General features: G+C 37.1%; 2 protein-coding genes across 8 annotated transcripts; both read right to left on the reverse strand.

The window, feature by feature from the left end:
* Positions 1–41: 41 nt before the first annotated feature.
* On the reverse strand, positions 42–18,839 carry LOC108883778 (complement factor H). 6 transcript variants are annotated; one of them, XM_051070121.1, is made up of 11 exons: positions 18,650–18,818; positions 12,390–12,581; positions 3,320–3,499; positions 2,967–3,158; positions 2,003–2,107; positions 1,817–1,897; positions 1,545–1,601; positions 1,279–1,440; positions 1,017–1,187; positions 383–408; positions 42–256 (listed from the first exon to the last, which is right to left on the reverse strand). In XM_051070121.1, the coding sequence occupies exons 1-11, from the start codon at positions 18,705–18,707 to the stop codon at positions 245–247; spliced, it is 1,236 nt and encodes a 411-aa protein (XP_050926078.1). In that variant the 5' UTR covers positions 18,708–18,818; the 3' UTR covers positions 42–244. The 6 variants fall into 6 exon arrangements, with proteins under 6 accessions (XP_050926078.1, XP_050926077.1, XP_050926079.1 ...); XM_051070120.1 differs by lacking the exon at positions 18,650–18,818 and adding an exon at positions 12,673–12,840; XM_051070122.1 differs by lacking the exons at positions 3,320–3,499; positions 18,650–18,818 and adding exons at positions 12,026–12,205; positions 12,673–12,840.
* Positions 18,840–19,985: 1,146 nt separating this feature from the next.
* Positions 19,986–26,680, reverse strand: LOC108883779 (complement factor H). 2 transcript variants are annotated; one of them, XM_018677258.2, is made up of 12 exons: positions 26,592–26,680; positions 26,177–26,253; positions 25,887–26,078; positions 23,175–23,354; positions 22,806–22,997; positions 22,270–22,368; positions 22,068–22,166; positions 21,788–21,829; positions 21,246–21,407; positions 20,998–21,153; positions 20,540–20,565; positions 19,986–20,346 (listed from the first exon to the last, which is right to left on the reverse strand). In XM_018677258.2, exons 2-12 carry the CDS (start codon positions 26,232–26,234, stop codon positions 20,314–20,316), a joined length of 1,239 nt encoding a protein of 412 aa, XP_018532774.1. In that variant the 5' UTR covers positions 26,235–26,253; positions 26,592–26,680; the 3' UTR covers positions 19,986–20,313. The 2 variants fall into 2 exon arrangements, with proteins under 2 accessions (XP_018532774.1, XP_050926081.1); XM_051070124.1 differs by lacking the exon at positions 20,540–20,565.
* Between the last annotated feature and the right edge of the window lie 945 nt (positions 26,681–27,625).

Genomic DNA, 27,625 nt, shown 5'->3' on the forward strand with positions numbered 1-27,625 from the left:
ACGTGGAAAACTCTACAAACACAATTCTAGAAAGATCAGAGTTGAGATCCATGTCTTAAGTTTTATTCAGGCCAGTCCACCAGTCATTTTTGTAACATTGTGCATATGGACAAACAATGTACTCCTACATTGTGTGAGTGTGCAACATGATGATTACAAATTGAAGTTTCCAGGATGGTATTTGTTTTCAGCGAGTGGTGAGCAAATCAAAAGGCAGCAGTATCTCTTCTCCTTGGTGACAACCTCAGCAAAGGTTCTGGTCAAAAGACAAAGTTTTATAGATAATAAACATAATACAAAAAAAGAATCAAGTGTAATATAAATACATAATCAGAAATATATGTAAAATTAAACGATTGCTTCATACAGGAGTAACACTCACCGTCTTTATTTCCAACCAGCTGCAGCCTAAAAATAATCATAGAGAAGCACATCAGTGAATATTGTTTTGTCAACTGAATTGAACTGTAGAGGATAAAACCGTGTGTATGGTGCAGAAACTCAGTCAATCAGCTTGTGAATAGGTGTAATATATAAGACCAATAGCCCTCTCTCCATGTTTGTATGGTAAATATGAAGCTGGAGTCAGCAGGGTAGTGATGGGAATTACACTGCTCTATTTTCTTTTTGGTTGGACCACAACAGCAGGGCCAGAAAATGTCTGTCCCTGACTGACTGATGAAGTTACACCAGCGGTCAGTGGAGTGTTATAGTTTCCCCACCGACTGTGGCTCTTTCAAAATAAATAAACGCTAGATTTTTTTGTCTATAGATCTCTCATACAACACAGTTAAGCCTGGGAACAAATCCTTTATTTATTTAGCTTGCCTATAAGGATAACAATAACTTTTAAACCTTGTGGCTTTTCGTCGTCTTGATCTGATGACCGACAGTGATAATCAGTCTTTGCAGACAAAATTTACAAAACTATCTGGCAGATAGTTAGCACACACATAGCTGACAATGATTAGACAAACATGGTTATCTTAATGTAATGATCTTAAAGTCATACTTACAGTCGCTTAACCACGCTTTTCCATAAAAGCACTGGACCACAGAAAAATGATCTGTCCACCAGTGGTCCTGTCTCACACATTCCAATCTCACCTTCTCACCATATTTTATATATTTAACTCCAGCAGGCACTAATTGATGATATTGACTAGTGTCCACAGAGCAGTAAGCAGCTGCACAAAAGGAACAACAAAAAAACTGTAAACTTTTTTCTTGGCCAACCTCATTGACATTGAAATAATAGTTAATAGTACTGACTTATACCTTTGCAGGTGGGTAGTTTTGACCATGTGCCATCTGCGTAACAATGCACTCTCTCTGGGCCCATTAGTGTGTAAAAGCTATTGCACCGATATTTCAAAAACATTTGATAATTTCCCACAACATCACCATTTGGGATCGTGGGGGGGGCTCCACATTCATCCTCTGTAACGGAAAGAAAAAGAGGTTTCTAAAAACAACAAACGCTGATGGACCCAATCTACCCATGATTAACATACAAGTAAAAATGGTTCTATCTATATATTTACTTGGTATGATTTGAGTTTGAACGACTCTCTCGTTTGGTCTGGAGCTGGTAGAGGACCCTGTAGGATGAAAGAGACACTCCAGTTATTAATTAGTTATTGCACAGTTTTTATGCATTAAAAAACATAAAAAATGCACAAACTTTTTTCTCATCATGCATCCTCAAATCTGAAAATAGCATGGTTGCTCTTGCCAGAGGAGATTTAATTTTCAGTCATATTCATATTCAAAATACTATGGTCTTCATTCATATCTAATGCAACTCAAGATCTACCTCCTTCCACAGGCCGTGTCCCACCACCACTAGATGTAGTGTGCCCCCCTCCTGTTCCCTCTCCAGTACCTGGTCTGCTGCCTGGGGAAAAAAATTCCAAGATATGAAAATTCCACATATATACATTTTGGGGTCCTTTGATAAATTGATTTACTGATTCATATTCAATACAGATCAATAAATTACCTCCACCTGTAGACCATGTTCCACCGCCAGTAGATGTAGTGTGCCCCCCATCTTTTCCCCCCAGAGTGGATCCACCATGTCCAGTATCTGGTCTTGTTCCTTGGCCTGAGAGAAAAAAATATATTGCGCACACTAAACATACAATATGTTCAGTCACAATAGGAGGTGGTTTTCTCTCTGGACAAACTTCAATGTTGGATTATTTCTGTTGGCAGTTACTTGCAGCAGTATTAATTGATCTCTGTGAACACTTGAAGGCAGAACAGACAGAACAAGCTATGAAACATAACATTGACATACTATTATCTCCTATTTACACATCCAGTAGTTACACATTAGCATTCATATAGCCATCCATCCATTTTCTTCCACACAGAAAAGCCCTGTGTGAACCAGGGTTCAATGAGGAAACATTATCTTTACAAATGTTTTATGAGGAAGGAAATGCATTCAATGCATTTGTTAGATTTCAGTTATACACACGATGCATTTTAGTGAGTAACACTGAATTTTGACAGAAAATTTGCTTGTTTACAAGAAATTTCCACAGGATAATCTTTATGTTACAAACCAAAACATCAGACACTAAATCACTTTAAATCTCTGTAGAGCTGAGGGAAACAGAGTCAGATGATAATTATCTGTGGGTTTCTCACTATGAGCGACACTTTTCAGACTGCACAGTCAATACAGATATACTGATAAAGCAACTTTAAAAATAACAGAACTTATTCATTTTGAAGCCATTTCTTGTAAAATATACACTTAAACAACTACTACTAATTTGTTTTCCCAAACACATTTTGTAGTGACACAGTTGATGGATTATATTCCCTGGCTATATCTTTTTAGTGTCATGTGATCTTTTGTAAATATACAAATACTGATGATAGCCACTTCAATGGCAATTAATAAAAAGCATTTTCATCACATCATATCTCAGCACATTTACATTACCACTTACTGCATGTTGGAGCTTCAGTCCAGGTTCCACTTATACAATAAATGAACTGTTTAGTGTGTCCTCCCTCCATCATATATCCATCTTCACATTCATACTGCACTTCTGAATCTACAGCAAACACCTCCTGGTATCTCTGATGAATTATTACAGCATGTGGAATTTTAGGGGGCTCACCGCATGTAGAGATGCTCTCTGTAAACAAGAAAATATACCATGAATAAGAACAGGAAAAGGTGTTGAGATGGATCACTACATGATGCTGTAGTACAGTAGGTGACACTGGTTTAAAATATTATTGTAGTCACTGCTTTTTTTTCTTAAGTTTTTTTTTTTCTCACATCTGTCAGACTTACTCTCACAGATGGGCAAAGACGACCATGTTCCATTTGTACATCTGGCTGTTGCGCTCCAGTCTTTGTGTTCATATCCTTCATCACATGTTGTCCTTATTGTGTCTCCCTCCTCATACCAACCATTTGAGTTTTCAGTGTATTTTGCATTGGGGATAGTTGGTGGAAAACAGGCCTTTTCATCTGAGGAAAGAAGAACAAAACTTCAGTCAACATTTTTATACTTCACAAAATGACTTTTATGAATGTATAATGTTGATACTTTGGAAATAAAAAGTAATATCTACTTGCAACCTCTCATCACAAGTTACAAGTGATGAATTTAAGTTGACATTAAACTATGCAGAGTTTAATCATAAAGATGCAAAGATTAGAGAAAAAAATAAACATAACGTTGAGTCACAGAATTCAGTTTTTTTTCTTTCCTATTGATGACCATTTATATTTATCTTGTGACTCTTTGTGGTGGTCCTGAACCCTGGGTTTGTAACCCCTGTTCAAAATTAGCATAGTATCAATAATTTGTTAATGTAAAGGGTTGTAGCCACAAATGCCTCACTCTCTAAAAGTCATGAAGAATGTGGTTTCTTCAAGAAGATATTTAATATTTGAACTTTTAAAGGTGCTATATGTAGGCTAGATGAAACTTCATTTCTTTATTTGCCAACAGCTGTCTTGAGCTTTGTAAAGCAACAAAGTTCTACTCTTGTTTTTCTTCTATTTCTATCACTTCTTTTCCTCTAGTGAATTAGCACTCTAAAAGCTAGTCACAGCCTGTCCTATCTCATAATACCACTTTGTGATAATGAGTTACTGTAGATTCCAGTCTGCCCTCAGTCCAGTATGAGAGGATGAAGAAGTAGAGCCACCCAGAAGACATATCTGACCTCTTGTCTTGTAAAAGAAATAATTGCTGAAGCTTAAGGTAATGCTAATGTTGGCAATATAGTGCCAACAATATCACTATATTGCCTATATATATATAGCACCTTAAAAGCATTTGTTACAGGTGTAGTAACACATTTCTTTCTTTCTTTTTATTTTATTTTATTTATTTTTACCAGGATTAAAGACTGTAGTAACGGTGCTTAAATAATGCATATGTTTATAGGCAATATAAGACATTAATTTTCTGTTAACATCTTATTTCAGATATATATTCTTTACGTTTAGATAATGGACTCTAAGCCTCTTTGAAAAAGTTACATCTAAAAAGTTACATCTGTTTATTTGCTGAAATAATCTGGTGCCCTCAATGAATCTGTCTATCAATTTTCAGTTTATCTAGCTTTAAGATAACTGATGACATTATTATTCCTTAGCAGCATACACAAAACATCATGACCACTATGAATTTAAAAGTTCCAGATCACCTTCACACAAACCCAGTAGAGATATTAATGAAACACTTACCTATACAATGTGGTTCATGAGACCATTTGCCATTTTGACATGTGCTGGTTGCCCACCAACCCTCCACCGCTGGTTTACGACCCTTATCACAGGCATAAATTAATTCTTTTTCACGAGAATCATTTTCTTGTACAGGGATAAAATAACCACCAACCAGTCTGGGAGCAGGACAAAGCTGAACTGCACTTTGTGCTGAAAGAAATAAAAGTACATACTTAACACATATCTAACTAATTAATGTGTTTCTAAGTGACAGTTCAATGCTCTTACCATGCAGCACTCCAGGAAACAAAACCAGGAGAACAAATCCAAGATACCTCATGCTCATTTTGTCAGGAATTAAAACACTACAACACAGCAGAGTGAAGAGCTTCATTCAGGTTAATAATTGTCAAGGTCTTTTCCCCAAAGAGCTAATAAGTTAAGAAATAGTAAACATTAAGCTGAGTGACTGTCATTATACAGATGCTTGGAAGCCAACACAAATATACTAATAGAGGTCATGTACTTTAGTCAGAACAGTCACATTTTGCAAATCCTATCTTGCTGGAATGAGGTTCTTTACACATGTGACCAAAGTGCACAGACCAGTTTTATTTACAGCTGTTGCTTTACTAGCTGTCAGAGTTGGACTTTATTCTTATTTTGGTACAAACCGCACCATGAACATATCTAAGAGAAGGTTTGATAATATTCAAGAAAATGCTGCTCTTGTTATTTCACGTTTGTTATTTATTTAAGAAATACCCACAGTGGTTCATTTGTTCATAAATGTCTCAGACAATGTTTTCTACAAAAAACTATGAGATCTTTCACAGTTCAGATTTCAAATTGATTTTCTGGACTGCTGTGTTCAGAGATCAGCATTATGCAAAATCAAAACACAGTCACACCAAAGGACCGACTTTAGAAAGAGAGGAGGAGTTCTGTAAAGATTTGATTTAAAAGATTATAATTTTATCATGGGATATTTATCTTGTGGTCTTACAGTTTGTCTTTGTGTTCCAGCTCAGACTTGGATTATTATCTGCTTGATCCTCATGTGCTCTGCATCATTTCATTTCAGCCATAAAACTAGACCTTGTGCTAGACATGTGCTTTTCACAGTGCAGTAATTTATAAAATGAATGATGGCTGAATTCAATTTAGCTGCTTCAGTGTGAGGGTCCTGGTGTTGTTCATGTTGGCTCACTGTCACACTATCACAACACTTGAATAGTACACCTGGATGCCTGTGCTTTTCCTACTGCAAGTCAAAATGTTTGTTGTGAAAAAGGCTTGCTGCCTGCTGTTGTGCTGTGGTTTAGACTGCCTTTGATTTCTAGGTGACACACTGCTAATATGGAGGGCCACAAGTGTCAAAGAAATTGTAATAAAGTATCTAATTAATTAGTAACCAATGGTACAGTGAAAATTAATTAATGTATTTACAAATTAATTTATCCCTCTATGAATATTTAGTCTAGATTACAAAGTAAACCATTATTTGATGTTTTAATGAGAAATAAAAATGAGAATTATAAAAAGAATTTACTAATTAAATATTAATACAAATTATATTAGTTCAAATTAAAAATTACAAAAACAACAACACCTAAACAGTCTTGGAAAAGGTGGCATGAGGTGGGTGCGGCTCTCTAACCAATCATAGAGCTTGTTACATCCCATGGCTAATTTACTTGTTACTTTACTTGTTTTATCAGTGCAAGCTCTGAAGTGTCACAGAAAAACTAACTGGAAAATCCCATTGTTTATCTATTAATTCTTTAACGTATTTTAAAATGATGCACTTGATGATCCCTTTTATAATTCTTCTTTTTATTGGCCATTAAAATGTCAAATAATTAGTTAGTTTGTCATTTAGCATATTAATTTATAAATCAACAAGTTAATTCAAACAAATTGATTAATGCTCATTCTTATTGTACAGTTATGAATTAATGGCATGCTTTATTACTATTTCTGGTGTCCCTGATATGCTTACTTGTGTTTAAACTGCAGCAGAAAATAAATGAAGAAATGAATGAATGAAGATAAATGGAAGAAAGAAGTAAATTTTAAAAGCCTTTCAAACAAAAGCCTGTGATTTAATTTAAAATTTCAAGTAATCATTTAAAAACAGGATTAAGACCTAAAATTTTGTTTTGGTAATTTTTTATGAGCACAATAATTAAGTGTCACAAGTCAATGTACTTATGTAAATATGCAAGAACCTTGTTTCAAAATACAGATGTTAAATCACATAAAATATGATGTGATAAAAACTACTACTTTTTTTAAGAATTGCAAGATAATTGAGATTTGATAACTAAAGAGAGGAAAAACAATAGAATGGCAAAAAAGTACCAGTTGCATCCTGGGGTGGTATTTCTGGTGGATTTTAATTGTTTCAAAGCAGTTACAGATAGTGGCGTTCAGAATTCACTGTTGGTGAATTCAATTTCATGATCTGAAACACTGCTGATGTTTTTTTTTTTTTTCAAACTTTGTGTCATGATCAATAAAAGCAGGATAAGTGGATAATAGAAGTGGTTAATAGATGGGCCGATTGATTAATTTATTGCTTTTGGGGGACGATGTATACGTGGAAAACTCTACAAACACAATTCTAGAAGAGTTGAGATCCATGTCTTAAGTTTTATTCAGGCCAGTCCACCAGTCATTTTTGTAACATTGCATATGGACAAACAATGTACTCCTACATTGTGTGAGTGTGCAACATGATGATTACAAATTGAAGTTTCCAGGATGGTATTTGTTTTCAGCGAGTGGTGAGCAAATCAAAAGGCAGCAGTATCTCTTCTCCTTGGTGACAACCTCAGCAAAGGTTCTGGTCAAAAGACAAAGTTTTATAGATAATAAACATAATACAAAAAAAGAATCAAGTGTAATATAAATACATAATCAGAAATATAAGTAAAATTAAACGATTGCTTCATACAGGAGTAACACTCACCGCCTTTATTTCCAACCAGCTGCAGCCTAAAAATAATCATAGAGAAGCACATCAGTGAATATTGTTTTGTCAACTGAATTGAACTGTAGAGGATAAAACCGTGTGTATGGTGCAGAAACTCAGTCAATCAGCTTGTGAATAGGTGTAATATATAAGACCAATAGCACTCTCTCCATGTTTGTATGGTAAATATGAAGCTGGAGTCAGCAGGGTAGTGATGGGAATTACACTGCTCTATTTTCTTTTTGGTTGGACCACAACAGCAGGGCCAGAAAATGTCTGTCCCTGACTGACTGATGAAGTTACACCAGCGGTCAGTGGAGTGTTATAGTTTCCCCACCGACTGTGGCTCTTTCAAAATAAATAAACGCTAGATTTTTTTTGTCTATAGATCTCTCATACAACACAGTTAAGCCTGGGAACAAATCCTTTATTTATTTGGCTTGCCTATAAGGATAACAATAACTTTTAAACCTTGTGGCTTTTCGTCGTCTTGATATGATGACCGACAGTGATAATCAGTCTTTGCAGACAAAATTTACAAAACTATCTGGCAGATAGTTAGCACACACATAGCTGACAATGATTAGACAAACATGTTTATCTTAATGTAATGATCTTAAAGTCATACTTACAGTCGCTTAACCACGCTCTTCCATAAAAGCACTGGACCACAGAAAAATGATCTGTCCACCAGTGGTCCTGTCTCACACATTCCAATCTCACCTTCTCACCATATTTTATATATTTAACTCCAGCAGGCACTAATTGATGATATTGACTAGTGTCCACAGAGCAGTAAGCAGCTGCACAAAAGGAACAACAAAAAAACTGTAAACTTTTTTCTTGGCCAACCTCATTGACATTGAAATAATAGTTAATAGTACTGACTTATACCTTTGCAGGTGGGTAGTTTTGACCATGTGCCATCTGCGTAACAATGCACTCTCTCTGGGCCCATTAGTGTGTAAAAGCTATCGCACCGATATTTCAAAAACATCTGATAATTTCCCACAACATCACCATTTGGGATCGTGGGGGGGGCTCCACATTCATCCTCTGTAACGGAAAGAAAAAGAGGTTTCTAAAAACAACAAACGCTGATGGACCCAATCTACCCATGATTAATTCACTCAGTAGGATTATTGACAAGAGTCATGGCTATGGATTCCTAATTAACTGGTGAAGACAGATACAGTGGATATAAAAAGTCTACACACCCCTGTTCAAATGCCAGGTTTTGGTGATGTAAAAAAAATGACAGCAAGACAAATAATTTCACAACTTTTTCCTTTTTCTATCACCTTTAATGTGACCTATAACCTGTACAATGCAATTGAAAAACAAACTGAAACCTTTAAAAGGGGAAAAATATAAAATAAAAAACTGAAAATAACCTGGTTGCATAAATATGCATACCCTTAAACTAATACTTTGTTGCAGCACCTTTGGCTTTTATTACAGCACTCAGTCTTTTTGGGTAGGAGCCTATCAGTGTGACACGTCTTGATGTGGCAATATTTGCCCACTCTTCTTTGCAAAACTGCTCCAAATCTGACAGATTGCGAGGGCATCTCCTGTGCACAGCCCTCTTCAGATCACCCCACAGATGTTCGATGGGATTCAGGTCTGGACTCTAGCTGGGCCATTGCAAAGCCTCAATCTTATTCCGGTGAAGCCATTCTTTTGTTGATTTAGATGTGTGCTTTGGGTCATTGTCGTGCTGAAAGATGAAGTTCCTCTTCATCTTCAGCTTTCTAACAGAAGGCCGAAGGTTTTGTGCCAACACTGACTGGTATTTGGAACTGTTCATAATTCCCTCCACCCTGACTAAGGCCCCAGTTCCAGCTGAAGAAAAACAGCCCCAAAGCATGATGCTGCTACCACCATGCTTCACTGTAGGTATGGTGTTATTTTGGTGATGTGCAGTGTTGTTTTTGCGCCAAATATACCTTTTGGAATTATGTCCAAAAAGTTCAACCTTGGTTTCATCAGACCATAACACATTTTCCCACATGCGTTTGGGAGATTTCAGGTGTCTTTTTGCAAAATTAAGCCGGGCTTGGATGTTTTTCTTTGTAAGATAAGGCTTCCGTCTTGCCACCCTACCCCATAGCCCGGACATATGAAGAAGACGGGAGATTGTTGTCACATGTACTACACAGCCAGTACTTGCCAGAAATTCCTGCAGCTCCTTCAGTGTTGCTGTCAGCCTCTTGGCAGCCTCCCTGACTAGCTTTCTTCTCGTCTTATCATCAATTTTGGGCGGACGTCCTGTTCTTGGTAATGTCACTGTTGTGCCATATTTTCTCCACTTGATGATGACGGTCTTCACTGTGTTCCATGGTATATTTAATTCCTTGGAAATTGTTTTGTAGCCTTCACCTGACTGATATCTTTGAATAATGAGATCCCTCTGATGCTTTGGAAGCTCTCTGCAGACCATGGCTTGTGCTGGAAGATGTGGCTACAAAAATGTCAGGAAAAGCCTACTAGAACAGCTGAACTTTATTTGGGGTTGATCAGAGGCACTTTAATTGGTGACAGGTGTGTGCTGACTCCAGTTTAACATGAGTTTGAATGTAATTGGTTAAATCTGAACACAGCCACATCCCCAGTTATAAAAGGGTGTGCACACTTATGCAACCACATTATCTCAGTTGTTTATTTTTACTTCACCTCCCTGAAAGATTTCTGTTTGTTTTTCAATTGCGTTGTACAAGTTATAGGTCACATGAAAGGTGGAAAAAGTTGTGAAATTATTTATCTTGATGTAATTTTTTTACATGACAAAAACCTGGCATTTGAACAGGAGTGTGTAGACTTTTTATATCCACTGTAGATAGTTATAATCAATATTTTTTTCTAAATAACTCAGTAAAGGGCCCTGATTGGTCACGATATTATCTCATCATATGTAACATAAAAGTAAAAATGGTTCTATCTATATATTTACTTGGTATGATTTGAGTTTGAATCACTCTCTCGTTTGGTCTGGAGCTGGTAGAGGACCCTGTAGGATGAAAGAGACACTCCAGTTATTAATTAGCTATTGCACAGTTTTTATGCATCATTGTTCCACACTACATTGCTTTTTTTCACATCATACATCCCAAAATTTGAAAAAGTAATGGTTGTTCTTGCCAGAGGAGATTTAATTTTCAATCAGTGGAATTCATATTTAAAATATTATAGTTTTATGGACTTCAGTGTTGTGTTATCTTAACACTTGAAGGCAGAACAGACAGAACAAGCAAACACAATACTGGCATGTTCCCCTCCCCTCCTATTTACACATCCAGCAGTTACGGTTACCCAACTGTTCATTATTCAGTTATTTTTTTCCGTCTTCAATGGTAGAGACAGTAGAGTGAGTCAGAAAAAACAGGGAAAGAGAGCAGGGGAATGACATGCAGCAAAATGTCTGGCCAGCTGGAAATGGAGCTGCTCAGGGCTTGCGCCCATATGGTATGTGCCCTTACGATTCGGCTATTGAGTCACACCCTTTCTTCTTCTTTTTTCTTTTTCTTTTTAAAAGGGGTTGTTGGTAAATGGACTGTACTTATATAGCTCTTTTCTAGTCATATCGACCACCCAAAGCACTTCACACTGCAGGTCGCATTTATTCATTCACACAGCACTTGTTCTATACATGTAAGTGTTCTCTAACACATACACACACATTCACACACTGATGGGGCAGTTTGGGGTTCAGTATCTTGCCCAAGGAGCCGGGGGATCGAACCACCGACCTTCTGGTTGGTGGGCAACCGCTCTAGCTCCTGAGCCACAGCCACCCTGTTGGTGGAACAGAATAGCTGCTTTAAAGATGCAGAAGTAGTTCAAAATCTAAAAATTAAATGGGGTCCAACCCACACAATGCCACATAACCACCCCAACACCACAAATCATTTGACCCAGATCTGGCCCAGAACCTCCACAAAGTTCTGGTGCACATCTTGTTTTTGGGAGACATGAGGAATGATTTCTTGGAACAAAGATATTTCATCACATCAGCGCATTGTCCACTTACTGCACGTTGGACCTCCAGTCCAGGTTCCACCAACGCAAATAATGGGATTTGTAGTGTCTGCTCCCTCCATCGTATATCCATCTTCACATTCATACTGCACTTCTGAATCTGCAGCAAACACCTCCTGGTATCTCTGATGAATTATTACAGCATGGGCAACTTTAGGGGGTTCACTGCATGAGTTGATGCGTTCTGTGAAGAACAAAACAAATCATCAGTAATATAAAGTGCTCACTACTGGTTTTGTTCCTATTGTTGTGTGTTTTCTATCCACAGCGAACAAATATAAAACATCTGTCAGACTTACTCTCACAGATGGGCAAAGACGACCATGTTCCATTTGTACATCTGGCTGTTGCTCTCCGGTCTTTGTGTTCATATCCTTCATCACATGTTGTCCTTATTGTGTCTCCCTCCTCATACCAACCATTTGAGTTTTCAGTGTATTTTGCATTGGGGATAGTTGGTGGAAAACAGGCCTTCTCATCTGAGAAATAAAAGAGAGAACAAGACCAAGGTTTGACAACATTTCCATTCATTTAATGACATGTCTGTACATAGATATTTCAGTCTGGAGCAACAGGCTGATGTTGCCATCTATAGAGCCTCACAGCTAGCATAGCTAAAGGAAGAAAACAGTTGATCAGCAGATGCATTCAGGGAACACTTACCTATACACTGTGGCTGATGAGACCATTTGCCATTTTCACATGTACTTGTGACCCACCAACCCTTCACTGGTGGTTTATGTCCCTCATGGCAGGTATAGGTCAGTGTTGTTCCATTAGAATAGGTCTCTTGCCTTGGGGAAAAGAAACCACCGTCCAGTCTGGGAGCAGTACAGGACTGTGTTGTATTTTGTGCTAAAATACAACAAGAAGCAAGATAACTCTACAGTAACTGTGTTTCTAACAAACTGAAATGGTTTTAAGTGAAAGTATTCATTGTTCTCACCATGTAGCACTCCAGGAAACCAAACCAGAAGAGCAAAGCCAAAATATCTGATGCACATTTTGTCAGGAATGAAATCATCCCACTACAAAGCAAAACTATGACCACAGTCCAGATCAGAATCAGTTAGTTAATATATAGCAAACACCAAAGCACCATGCAGGTGGACTGGATCCAAAACAAAGAGAAGCAAACACAGAATACACATACAGAAAAAGAGAGAAAACATGCACATACTCTACAGTTATAGTCCTTTTTCCTCTTCATTAATAAAAAACCACTGGACCACAGGCTCTACACAGTCATTTTAGGTCAAATTAGTGTATTAATCCAAATAATTGTTATGATGAGAAAGAAAATGTTTAGAAGACTCCAGATTCAGATCAGTTTCTTTTGCTAAAGTATCTTATTTGAATGAGTTTCCTAAGAAACGTTAGTTTCGTTGTTTCCTGACCTTGATTAATACTGTTCATTGAATCTATTCATTTAATGTCACATCATGTTCTTCAAGAAGCAACACAGTTTTATGTTTATTACATTAATTAATGTGTTTGGGAAAGGCCTGTGATAATGATTCATTAGACCATCTACAGATCATTTGCTTTACAGCTCTCTCAACAAAAAACTGTTTGATTATTTAGAGTCCAAATTCCAAAATGATTTCCTGGACTGCTGTGATCACAGGTCAGTTTTCTGTCTCCCCTGATCTAATTATTTATCCAGCCGGGTCTTCACCACTTCTGAATGAACACAATAAAAACACATATGGCATCTTTTATGAGGAGGAGGGAGTAGATGACATTTTGAGAATTTTAGTGGAAAAATTCTATCAGACACAAATTATCATTCAAAGCAGATTATTATAAAACATGCCTGGAGCAGAACATTAAACAATAAAATGTAAATATTTTGCTGAGATGAAATTATGTCTCATTCAAAGCTGAATTCACATTTTTTAATTTGCCACATTTTCCATGTGCAACAGCTCCCAATTTTATGGAAACATAATGATTTACACATTTGCAGTTACAAATAACACAACAATAATAGAATAATGTGTTGTATCTGTTCAAGGCTACTTAGTGTTCATTACTACATGTTAGCATGCTAACATGCTAACTGACGTTGAGCAGGTTACATAATCTTCACCATCTCAGTGCGTCATCATCGTCACTGTGAGCATGTTAGCATTTAGCTCAAAGCACTGTGTACGTCTGTCTGTCCATGTGTCTGTGCACTTTGCTGTGATGTGGTCTCAAGAAGAACTGATACTTCCTGATATATCCATGTTTAGTGGAAGGGCTGCTCTACACAACGTGTAGACAAAATAATACAAAGGTTTCTGTTGAGATTTCTAGTGAACATTTTATTCAGACTACTGTAGCCATACAAGCTTTAATTATGTGTTCAAAGTATTGACCATGTGTTTGGAGCATTAAGAGCTCAAGTCATAAAGATACAAGCTGACTGTCAAATAATGTCCAGCTCCAACACTGAGTCTGGATTTTAGGTCAAAATGAAAAAAACAAAAAACTGGTTTAAAAAAAATCAAATGAAGATGTGACAACATTTTTCTGAGTGTAGCTGTTTTTCTGGAGGAGACATTTTTAAAAGTTTCCAAAAGGTATTTGTTGTCAGTCAGTGGGGAATGATCCAACAGGCAGCAGTCATTCCCTTGTTGCAATATATCGACAGGCTCCCTGGTTACAACACAGACAAAAACAATAATGTTAACAGTTAATATTAACAGGTAATTAAAGCAAAATAATGTTAATTAATGTAAAATAATGCAGAGTAAGAGTGCAGTGTTAATGTGTTATTCAAGATTAAGCACATAAAACAAATCAATAATAATATAGTTATTTGAAAAGTAAATCCAAGAACAAGACTTACCAGCCAATGGTTATAAGAAGTACAACCTGAATATAAATATATATATATAAGTTGTTAAATTCAGTCAAACTTCTGTTACTGACATCTGTGTGTGTGTGTGTGTGTGTGTGTGTGTGTGTGTGTGTGCATGTGTTAACACACACGGAGGTTAATGGATCGGGTGAATAAGATATATAAGGATCAGTTAATAGTTTTGCCTCTTGTGATGAGGTTTGCTGACAATAAGAAAAATATAAAATAATGCTCAGCTTCTCTTTTAAACACTCGAGGTTCAGCTGCCTTATGGTGTATGAATTTATTTATTTTCTTCCTTCATTATTTCTCCTGAAACCCTCTTACTTACTGTGAATCAGATCCTGGAGAGTTAATATTCATTAATGTTAGCTTACAATAAAAATGCTGAAACTGAGAGCACTGTGTTCAAAGTTCAAATACAAAGAGCTTATGTATATACTTACAGTCGGTATAAGTTATTCTTCCATTAGTGCACCGAACAGCCACACTATAATCTTGCCACATACATGGAAACTTCTGCTCTCCTTCCTTTAAATATACAGCTGCAGATAGATCTAATCCATAAACGTATGGACCAGGTTTCATGACACAGAATGCCTCTGCACAGAAAAAACAAAAAGCTTATTGATAATTGTTTACTCACATATTTGATGGACTTTTTGAATGGAAATAAGTATTGACTTGTTTTTACCTTTGCAGACGGGCAGTGCTGACCAAGTGCCATCATCGTAACACTCCACAGTGTCTAAACCTTCTTGTTTGTAGAAAGAATTACATTTGTATTTCAAATACATTCGTTCCACTTGCACAACAACAGCGTTTGGAACAACTGGATATTTCCCACAGGTGTCGACTGAAATGAGAAAAGAAGTTGTTTGAGGCTGTCACAGTGTCTCACTGAAACAGTGATCACAGCAGCAACAACATGACTTGTTGTAATAAAATGAACATCATATAATCAGTCTGTTATTTGTTTTCATTAGACCTCGCTGAAAAGCCAGAGACACTGCTGCTGAGAACTGAAAACCAGCTTTACTGTACAGTAATGACAAAGATTTTGACCCAAGTCATCCCCAAACCCCTGAGTTACTTCTGAGTGGTTGTAAATTCAGCTTTTTCAGTACAGTAACTGGTCTGTCAGTGAAGAAATATGTGAAAAGTTACAGCAAGAAAAGACGTGAATCAAGACTGATACATGTCATGTAAATGAAGTAATGAATCTGGATAATTTACTTGATGCGTATACAGATCGACTGCCAGAGGTGGTAGAAGATCCTGTAAGATACAGAACAAATAAAGACAAACAGAGGACACAGCAGTTCACTTTGGGATGTTTGTTAATATCCATTTCTTTCTGATTCAGGGTAACATCTAAAGAAATGACCTATCATGGCTTTTGAAAATGAAAAACCGTAAATTATAAAGTAAATTTAACTTTAACTTTAAATCACTGAAAGAAATCTGCTGTTAAAGATTAGAGTTTGTTAGAGTGATAGAAAGGTCAATAATCTACCTCCACCCCCAGGCTGTGTCCCACGGCCAGTTGATGTGGTGTGTCCCCCACCTGTTCCCACCTCTGGAGAACCACCATGTCCAGTACCTGGCCTGCTGTCTAAATGGAAAAAGATGTCAGATACACAGTACACACATGTTCTTTAGAGAGGTTAGATAAATGGATGTATTATTTTTTTAAATTTAATATAGATAAATAAAATACCTTCCCTCCCAGGCTGTGTCCCATGGCCAGTGGATGTGGTGTGTCCCCCACCTGTTCCCACATCTGGAGAACCACCATGTCCAGCATCTGGTCTGCTGCCTATATGGCCAAAGTTAAAGATGTCAGATATACAGTACATACTGTATTCACTGGAAAAATTAGATAAACGGATAAACAAATTAATCTCAAATGTCTTGTTCATTGAAGGTAAATAAATCATCTGGTGGATGCTCTTGGAAGACAGTTTGAGTTTTCATACTTTTATCAGAGCTGAATCAAAACAGGTTACTTAATCAACAGTCATAGTATATAGTGGATGTGCTGATCTGATCAACAAGCTTATAGACAATGTGGCAGTCTTATTCTGAGTTGGCGTCTTTTTGCAAGATACTTTTGGCTGCTCCATCATTCACAAATATCCTCTGTGCTTCCTGTATGCTTTACCAATTTCTGAAATGTATCCTGGGTCCCTGTCATCTTTAGTTTTACCTGTCTTTTTATTTTCATGGGCATGAGTGTCGGAATGCAATTTTGTGTCAACCATCCAATAGTTGTTGAATTATAGTTTTATGGACTTCAGTGTTGTGTTATCTTAACACTTGAAGGCAGAACAGACAGAACAAGCAAACACAATACTGGCATGTTCCCCTCCCCTCCTATTTACACATCCAGCAGTTACGGTTACCCAACTGTTCATTATTCAGTTATTTTTTTCCGTCTTCAATGGTAGAGACAGTAGAGTGAGTCAGAAAAAAACAGGGAAAGAGAGCAGGGGAATGACATGCAGCAAAGGGTCTGGCCAGCTGGAAATGGAGCTGCTCAGGGCTTGCGCCCATATGGTATGTGCCCTTACGATTCGGCTATTGAGTCACACCCCTTCTTCTTTTTTCTTTTTCTTTTTAAAAGGGGTTGTTGGTAAATGGACTGTACTTATATAGCTCTTTTCTAGTCATATCGACCACCCAAAGCACTTCACACTGCAGGTCGCATTTATTCATTCACACAGCACTTGTTCTATACATGTAAGTGTTCTCTAACACATACACACACATTCACACACTGATGGGGCAGTTTGGGGTTCAGTATCTTGCCCAAGGAGCCGGGGGATCGAACCACCGACCTTCTGGTTGGTGGGCAACCGCTCTAGCTCCTGAGCCACAGCCACCCTGTTGGTGGAACAGAATAGCTGCTTTAAAGATGCAGAAGTAGTTCAAAATCTAAAAATTAAATGGGGTCCAACCCACACAATGCCACATAACCACCCCAACACCACAAATCATTTGACCCAGATCTGGCCCAGAACCTCCACAAAGTTCTGGTGCACATCTTGTTTTTGGGAGACATGAGGAATGATTTCTTGGAACAAAGATATTTCATCACATCAGCGCATTGTCCACTTACTGCACGTTGGACCTCCAGTCCAGGTTCCACCAACGCAAATAATGGGATTTGTAGTGTCTGCTCCCTCCATCGTATATCCATCTTCACATTCATACTGCACTTCTGAATCTGCAGCAAACACCTCCTGGTATCTCTGATGAATTATTACAGCATGGGCAACTTTAGGGGGTTCACTGCATGAGTTGATACGGTCTGTGAAGAACAAAACAAATCATCAGTAATATAAAGTGCTCACTACTGGTTTTGTTCCTATTGTTGTGTGTTTTCTATCCACAGCGAACAAATATAAAACATCTGTCAGACTTACTCTCACAGATGGGCAAAGACGACCATGTTCCATTTGTACATCTGGCTGTTGCTCTCCGGTCTTTGTGTTCATATCCTTCATCACATGTTGTCCTTATTGTGTCTCCCTCCTCATACCAACCATTTGAGTTTTCAGTGTATTTTGCATTGGGGATAGTTGGTGGAAAACAGGCCTTTTCATCTGAGAAATAAAAGAGAGAACAAGACCAAGGTTTGACAACATTTCCATTCATTTAATGACATGTCTGTACATAGATATTTCAGTCTGGAGCAACAGGCTGATGTTGCCATCTATAGAGCCTCACAGCTAGCATAGCTAAAGGAAGAAAACAGTTGATCAGCAGATGCATTCAGGGAACACTTACCTATACACTGTGGCTGATGAGACCATTTGCCATTTTCACATGTACTTGTGACCCACCAACCCTTCACTGGTGGTTTATGTCCCTCATGGCAGGTATAGGTCAGTGTTGTTCCATTAGAATAGGTCTCTTGCCTTGGGGAAAAGAAACCACCGTCCAGTCTGGGAGCAGTACAGGACTGTGTTGTATTTTGTGCTAAAATACAACAAGAAGCAAGATAACTCTACAGTAACTGTGTTTCTAACAAACTGAAATGGTTTTAAGTGAAAGTATTCATTGTTCTCACCATGTAGCACTCCAGGAAACCAAACCAGAAGAGCAAAGCCAAAATATCTGATGCACATTTTGTCAGGAATGAAATCATCCCACTACAAAGCAAAACTATGACCACAGTCCAGATCAGAATCAGTTAGTTAATATATAGCAAACACCAAAGCACCATGCAGGTGGACTGGATCCAAAACAAAGAGAAGCAAACACAGAATACACATACAGAAAAAGAGAGAAAACATGCACATACTCTACAGTTATAGTCCTTTTTCCTCTTCATTAATAAAAAACCACTGGACCACAGGCTCTACACAGTCATTTTAGGTCAAATTAGTGTATTAATCCAAATAATTGTTATGATGAGAAAGAAAATGTTTAGAAGACTCCAGATTCAGATCAGTTTCTTTTGCTAAAGTATCTTATTTGAATGAGTTTCCTAAGAAACGTTAGTTTCGTTGTTTCCTGACCTTGATTAATACTGTTCATTGAATCTATTCATTTAATGTCACATCATGTTCTTCAAGAAGCAACACAGTTTTATGTTTATTACATTAATTAATGTGTTTGGGAAAGGCCTGTGATAATGATTCATTAGACCATCTACAGATCATTTGCTTTACAGCTCTCTCAACAAAAAACTGTTTGATTATTTAGAGTCCAAATTCCAAAATGATTTCCTGGACTGCTGTGATCACAGGTCAGTTTTCTGTCTCCCCTGATCTAATTATTTATCCAGCCGGGTCTTCACCACTTCTGAATGAACACAATAAAAACACATATGGCATCTTTTATGAGGAGGAGGGAGTAGATGACATTTTGAGAATTTTAGTGGAAAAATTCTATCAGACACAAATTATCATTCAAAGCAGATTATTATAAAACATGCCTGGAGCAGAACATTAAACAATAAAATGTAAATATTTTGCTGAGATGAAATTATGTCTCATTCAAAGCTGAATTCACATTTTTTAATTTGCCACATTTTCCATGTGCAACAGCTCCCAATTTTATGGAAACATAATGATTTACACATTTGCAGTTACAAATAACACAACAATAATAGAATAATGTGTTGTATCTGTTCAAGGCTACTTAGTGTTCATTACTACATGTTAGCATGCTAACATGCTAACTGACGTTGAGCAGGTTACATAATCTTCACCATCTCAGTGCGTCATCATCGTCACTGTGAGCATGTTAGCATTTAGCTCAAAGCACTGTGTACGTCTGTCTGTCCATGTGTCTGTGCACTTTGCTGTGATGTGGTCTCAAGAAGAACTGATACTTCCTGATATATCCATGTTTAGTGGAAGGGCTGCTCTACACAACGTGTAGACAAAATAATACAAAGGTTTCTGTTGAGATTTCTAGTGAACATTTTATTCAGACTACTGTAGCCATACAAGCTTTAATTATGTGTTCAAAGTATTGACCATGTGTTTGGAGCATTAAGAGCTCAAGTCATAAAGATACAAGCTGACTGTCAAATAATGTCCAGCTCCAACACTGAGTCTGGATTTTAGGTCAAAATGAAAAAAACAAAAAACTGGTTTAAAAAAAATCAAATGAAGATGTGACAACATTTTTCTGAGTGTAGCTGTTTTTCTGGAGGAGACATTTTTAAAAGTTTCCAAAAGGTATTTGTTGTCAGTCAGTGGGGAATGATCCAACAGGCAGCAGTCATTCCCTTGTTGCAATATATCGACAGGCTCCCTGGTTACAACACAGACAAAAACAATAATGTTAACAGTTAATATTAACAGGTAATTAAAGCAAAATAATGTTAATTAATGTAAAATAATGCAGAGTAAGAGTGCAGTGTTAATGTGTTATTCAAGATTAAGCACATAAAACAAATCAATAATAATATAGTTATTTGAAAAGTAAATCCAAGAACAAGACTTACCAGCCAATGGTTATAAGAAGTACAACCTGAATATAAATATATATATATAAGTTGTTAAATTCAGTCAAACTTCTGTTACTGACATCTGTGTGTGTGTGTGTGTGTGTGTGTGTGTGTGTGTGTGTGCATGTGTTAACACACACGGAGGTTAATGGATCGGGTGAATAAGATATATAAGGATCAGTTAATAGTTTTGCCTCTTGTGATGAGGTTTGCTGACAATAAGAAAAATATAAAATAATGCTCAGCTTCTCTTTTAAACACTCGAGGTTCAGCTGCCTTATGGTGTATGAATTTATTTATTTTCTTCCTTCATTATTTCTCCTGAAACCCTCTTACTTACTGTGAATCAGATCCTGGAGAGTTAATATTCATTAATGTTAGCTTACAATAAAAATGCTGAAACTGAGAGCACTGTGTTCAAAGTTCAAATACAAAGAGCTTATGTATATACTTACAGTCGGTATAAGTTATTCTTCCATTAGTGCACCGAACAGCCACACTATAATCTTGCCACATACATGGAAACTTCTGCTCTCCTTCCTTTAAATATACAGCTGCAGATAGATCTAATCCATAAACGTATGGACCAGGTTTCATGACACAGAATGCCTCTGCACAGAAAAAACAAAAAGCTTATTGATAATTGTTTACTCACATATTTGATGGACTTTTTGAATGGAAATAAGTATTGACTTGTTTTTACCTTTGCAGACGGGCAGTGCTGACCAAGTGCCACCATCGTAACACACCACAGTGTCTAAACCTTCTTGTTTGTAGAAAGAATTACATTTGTATTTCAAATACATTCGTTCCACTTGCACAACAACAGCGTTTGGAACAACTGGATGTTTCCCACAGGTGTCGACTGAAATGAGAAAAGAAGTTGTTTGAGGCTGTCACAGTGTCTCACTGAAACAGTGATCACAGCAGCAACAACATGACTTGTTGTAATAAAATGAACATCATATAATCAGTCTGTTATTTGTTTTCATTAGACCTCGCTGAAAAGCCAGAGACACTGCTGCTGAGAACTGAAAACCAGCTTTACTGTACAGTAATGACAAAGATTTTGACCCAAGTCATCCCCAAACCCCTGAGTTACTTCTGAGTGGTTGTAAATTCAGCTTTTTCAGTACAGTAACTGGTCTGTCAGTGAAGAAATATGTGAAAAGTTACAGCAAGAAAAGACGTGAATCAAGACTGATACATGTCATGTAAATGAAGTAATGAATCTGGATAATTTACTTGATGCGTATACAGATCGACTGCCAGAGGTGGTAGAAGATCCTGTAAGATACAGAACAAATAAAGACAAACAGAGGACACAGCAGTTCACTTTGGGATGTTTGTTAATATCCATTTCTTTCTGATTCAGGGTAACATCTAAAGAAATGACCTATCATGGCTTTTGAAAATGAAAAACCGTAAATTATAAAGTAAATTTAACTTTAACTTTAAATCACTGAAAGAAATCTGCTGTTAAAGATTAGAGTTTGTTAGAGTGATAGAAATGTCAATAATCTACCTCCACCCCCAGGCTGTGTCCCACGGCCAGTTGATGTGGTGTGTCCCCCACCTGTTCCCACCTCTGGAGAACCACCATGTCCAGTACCTGGCCTGCTGTCTAAATGGAAAAAGATGTCAGATACACAGTACACACATGTTCTTTAGAGAGGTTAGATAAATGGATGTATTAATGTTTTATTTAATATAGATAAATAAAATACCTTCCCTCCCAGGCTGTGTCCCATGGCCAGTGGATGTGGTGTGTCCCCCACCTGTTCCCACATCTGGAGAACCACCATGTCCAGCATCTGGTCTGCTGCCTATATGGCCAAAGTTACTCTTCAATTTCATGCAGAGGTAAATAGAAGCAGGCTTCTCATTTCAATCCATCGACAGTGGATTTAATAAGTTGTAGCTAGCCAGCATGAGCTCATGCTAATGAAAAACTCCATGGGTTGTTTGAAAAGTCTGTCTCCAGCTGACTTAAGAAAATGAGAAAAAATATCTAAAATAATGATAATAATAATCTTAAATGTGCACTTGATGGTTACATGTGATATGATGCTAAAAGACTGAGGTTAAACCTACATGTCCCAGGGGACTGGATGCTAAGTAAGCTGCACTGATTATTATTATTAGTATTACATAGAATTAGTTGGTTCTCTTATTATATCACAGTATAAAAAATAAAAATTTAATTAATATCCATATTTTTTGTGTTTTCATTCCCACATATCTCAGCACATTGTCTACTTACTGCATGTTGGACCTTCATTCCAGGTTCCACTCATACAGAAAATTGATTTTTTAGTGTGTCCTCCCTCCATCGTATATCCATCTTCACATACATACTGCACTTCTGAATCTACAGCAAACACTTTCCGGTATCTCTGATGAATTATTACAGCATGTGGGAGTTTAGGGGGCTCACCGCATGCATGGTGATGTTCTGTAAAAATAAGCACATTTGTCATGGAAAAGAATGGGTAAGGTGCTCAAATGAAAGACTACTTAGTTGGCTTTGCTGGTGTATCTGGTGAGAATTCAAACTTTAGGATTAAGGTTTAGACTCTGATAATATTCTGGTCACTGTTTTACAGCTCACCAGGACATCTGTCAGACTTACTCTCACAGATGGGCAAAGACGACCATGTTCCATTTGTACATCTGGCTGTTGCGCTCCAGTCTTTGTGTTCATATCCTTCATCACATATTGTCCTTATTGTGTCTCCCTCCTCATACCAACCATTTGAGTTTTCAGTGTATTTTGCATTGGGGATAGTTGGTGGAAAACAGGCCTTTTCATCTGAGAAAAGAAGACAACAAATTAAACTGGGGGCATTCAACCAAACCAACTGGACCAACACCAATCAACCAAAGCAAATTGGAGTCAGGCGTTAAACCTGGAGTTCAATCAATGAAACCAGATTGGGATTGTGGGTTAGAGCTACTTTGACTTAAAAAAAAAAAAACTAAAAGATTTTGAATTTGCTGTTAACAAGAAGCATCTGCTGATGTGAACTACAGTTGAGGACAAAATTATTAGCCCCCCCTATGAAATTTAAAGTTTTCAAAGTGCTTTTTTAACAGAGCAAGAAATTTTTAACATAGCATTTCCAAACATACTAGTTTTCTTTAGAAAGAAATTATTTCTATTTGCACACATTGCACAACTTTTTCAGATTTTTTTTTTTTTTTTTACCAGGGTCAATATTATTACCCCCCTTAAGAACTGACCTTTTTATAGAGCCATAGCACAAACCACTGTTGTGCAGTGATGTGCTTTAACTTTGCAATGCTCAAGGCTTGTAAAATCAAGTTGAAACTGACGGTTATCTCCCAATTTACTCATAGTATAAAAAACTTCACTAAGGGTTTGAGCTGTCACTTGAGAAAGCATCATACCAAAAACAAAAGAACTCATTTTAGACTTGAGAAAAAGAATTGTTGATGCTCACAAAGCAGAAGGATATACAAAGTTATCACAGCGTTTCCAAATGTCTAGAACTGAAGTTAGAAGTATCATCAAGAAATTCAAAGAGAGCCACACAGTACAGAACTAGCCTGGCAGAGGTAGGAAGCAAAAGACTTCAAAGAAGCAAACGACCCTGGAAAGAAAACTAGTGAGAAACCTGTCTGAAGACCCCAGAACAACTGCCAAGACACTAGTGAATGACTTAGCCAATCGAGAACTGTAGTCTCAAAAAAGACAATGACTAGAGCTCTACACAGGAATGGACTGGAAAAAACTACATTTCTGCAGAAGAGACACCTTCAAGCCAGACTGAAGTATGCTAAGGACAACTTGGAGAAAGATTAGGCATACATCTCGTCAGGGTGGGAGGAATCATGAAGAAAGAAGGATATGTGAGGATTTTGAAAGAAAACCTTAAGCAGTCAGCAGCAAAACTGGATCTGGGTCGTCGCTTTGTCTTCCAACACGACAACGACCCAAAACATACATGACTTGAATCCCACTGAAAATCTGTGGGGTGAACTGAAGATGAAGGTCCATGCCAGAAGGCCATCAAATCTGGAGGAGCTTGAGAGATTTGCCAAAGAAGAATGGGCTGGGATTCCTCAGGAGACATGTCAGAGACTTGCTGAAAACTACAACAAATGACTGCAGGCTGTTATCCAGCAAAAAGGATACACAATTGACTATTAGCATCAGGAGGCTAATAATTTTGACCCTGGTAGTTTTTGTGGAATAATTTCGTTTCTGTGTGCAAAGTAAAATAATGTAAGCATCCAAAATAATTCTAAGATGTTTGAAAGAGCTGTGTTAAAATTTCCTTGCTCTGTTTAACAGCACTTTGGAAATACTTTTAAAACAATGAAATTTTTATAGGTGGGCTAATAATTTTGTCCTTATCTGTATGTCTTGTAAAACATGTGATCTCAGAGGCCTTAATGAAGAATTGTTGCTCTGCATAAAGCTGGAAATGGTTACAGAGTCATCTCAAACAGTCAGACAAACTGTCTAAGATTGGACATGAACTAGACTTGCAGGCAGGTATAACAGGGTCCAAGCAGCCTTGTACAATTCAGACTGGAAGCCTCAGAAACCCAAGGCAATGGAGAAGCCATGAGCAACAGGCAGTCTCCTTTCCCCTGTCATTTGCCAAATCTGCTATCTGCTCTAGCTGTTGCTCATACCACCTGACTCTCTGTCCATGACATCTAATATCTTTTAGAAATAAACACATTGATTTTAATAACAACTTTAAGTTGAACTCACTATTAGTGTAGTCAGAGGTGAGACACAAAAGTTGAACCATGACAAAGAGTATGACTGTTTTCAGTCCAGTGTTACTCTTAAAACAACAAACAGACACATTTTATGTATGTTGTGTGTTGTGTGGATGGGGATGAGAAGAAAGTTGGTGACTTTTTGAGAGTTAACCACTGCTGTAATTGAAAGATGGACTAAAAACTAACTAAAGCAAGAAAAATGTCATTTTACAAACTATGGTGTATATTTTGGCATTATGTACGTGCTTAATTCTTATTTGTTTTTTTCTTCCTAAGGCATCGATATAAAAAAACAATACAATGTAGCAGTATCATTCAGAAATGTAAAAGCATTTATGTTTTTTCTATTACTCTACTGTGTCATACAATGAGAGAAGGATGAGTTTAGTTTTTGTGAAATAAATTACCTTAAAATCAAACATAGAATAAATCAACTAAAACGTTAAGGTTTCCAAAGGGTACTGAAAACACAATGCCGAAAAACACATAAACCATGAAAGGTGACAGGATACAGTTAACTCTGAAAAACCACCTTTCAGCATCACATTCAAACAAACAATTGAATATATTATAACACACTTACCTATACATTGTGGGTTATGAACCCATTTGCCATTTTGACATGTGCTTGTTGCCCACCAACCCTCCACAACTGGTTTAAGTCCATTATCACAGGCGTAAGTGAGCTTGGTTTCATGAGGGTAAGTTTCAAGAGCAGGGAGGAAATAACCATGAGCTAGTCCGGGAGCACGACAAGACTGAGCTGTACTTTGTGCTGAAACAGAGATAAGCGAGAGAGAAACACAATGAAATGCTTTTTTTTCTTTAAAACAAATTAAAATGATTCTAGAGGTCAGAATTTAACATTCTTACCATGTAGCACTCCTGGAAACCAAAGGAGGAGGATAAATTCTAAATATCTGGCACACATTTTGTCTGGAATTCAAATACTGTAGGACAAAACAGAGAGAAGACCTCGGTTCAAATCAGAACCAGTTAATAATTGTTGAGGGCATTTCCCCAAAAAGTTAAGAAATGTGGAGTAAACAATTTCTCTAACTCTGGCATCACACTGTTGCTCTGAAGCCAACACTGAAAAAATGCAGCAAACACATATTATTCTACAAATCCATACAAACTTTACATGTTAGGAGTTACTATTGCATAGTAATTCATAATTATGAGCGTAATTTATACATGCAATGGTTTAGTATTTTACGTGATATTATTTTATAAAACAAACCATGTAAACTTAGTGAACACACATTAACAGTTTAATCTGACTAACAATGCAGCTGCTGTGAGCTTCCTGATGATGCTGTGAATTTGGTCTCTTTAATTTAGTTTATTTGATGTAATAATCCAGTACATGTTGCTTCTTTCAGCAGTGTTTTTCCCATATTTCTTAACACAGAAAATCACCCACGGTATTTGTTTAGAGGCCAGATTTCAAAATGATTTCCCGGACTGCTGTGACCAGGTCAGTGTTATGAAATACCAAACATAGTGACGCCAAAGGTCAGACTTTAGAAACAGAGGTGATGTACATATATATAAATGTGTGTGTGTGTGTGTGTGTGTGTTAATGACAAAACAGAAGCAAACGTATTCAAATGACTTAAGTTGACATACATATTGATGATTAATGATTAAGGTGTGATGGTACAGTTTGTCTCTGAGCTCCAGGTCAGTCTTGGATCACCATCTGCTGGATCCTCATGTGCTCTGCGTCACTTAATTCAATTCTGATCACAAATTTAACATGTGTGTATGTAACAACTCCCAGTCAGCAGTTCTACAAGTCTTTAAAAAGTCACCTCCTACAGCATTTTCATTACTGGATGCATTCAAGTGCCCATGGAAAAACTCAGATAATAGAAGAGTAGAATAGAATAGAGAACTTATTTAGTAAAAATTGAATATTTATTCATAGAGCTATACAGTGTATATTAGTCCTCCAGATGGTGTCAGAAATGTTCTTCTCTCAGTCTAAATACAAAACAGTGCAACACCTCACCAACATACTGATGAGCTACAGTGAGTGATTCTATAGTATTTACTGTTTGTTTCATTGTTCGCTTTTGTAAAACCATAACTTAAAAAAGCACATTTTACATTTAAATATACATATATTAAATATCAAATATAGCTGATACTGACATATATTATATCATATTATATTATATATGCTGATACAATTTTATATCACAGACTGAGATGTTACATCCTCACTCATTAATACCAGCACAACTAATTTTTTGTAGTCTTGCATGTTTGGTTGCAGTAACAATTCCTTTTAAACAGGAAGCTCACATTCATTAA

The sequence above is a fragment of the Lates calcarifer genome, linkage group LG4 (assembly GCF_001640805.2).
Source record: "Lates calcarifer isolate ASB-BC8 linkage group LG4, TLL_Latcal_v3, whole genome shotgun sequence".
In the NCBI taxonomy this organism is placed as follows: domain Eukaryota; kingdom Metazoa; phylum Chordata; class Actinopteri; family Centropomidae; genus Lates; species Lates calcarifer.

Bases quoted from the DNA above. Each gene is read 5' to 3' on its own strand.
- LOC108883779 (XM_051070124.1), bottom strand. From the start codon at position 26,234: ATGTGTGCCAGATATTTAGAATTTATCCTCCTCCTTTGGTTTCCAGGA. The intron at 21,830-22,067 runs GTAGATTATTGA...TGTATCTTACAG, and splicing joins GACACAGCCTGGGGGTGGAG to GATCTTCTACCACCTCTGGC. The intron at 21,154-21,245 runs GTAAAAACAAGT...TTTTCTGTGCAG, and splicing joins AGCACTGCCCGTCTGCAAAG to AGGCATTCTGTGTCATGAAA.
- LOC108883778 (XM_018677257.2), bottom strand. From the start codon at position 5,105: ATGAAGCTCTTCACTCTGCTGTGTTGTAGTGTTTTAATTCCTGACAAA. The intron at 4,922-4,999 runs GTAAGAGCATTG...TATTTCTTTCAG, and splicing joins GTTTCCTGGAGTGCTGCATG to CACAAAGTGCAGTTCAGCTT. The intron at 409-1,016 runs GTAAGTATGACT...GATTATTTTTAG, and splicing joins AAAAGCGTGGTTAAGCGACT to GCTGCAGCTGGTTGGAAATA.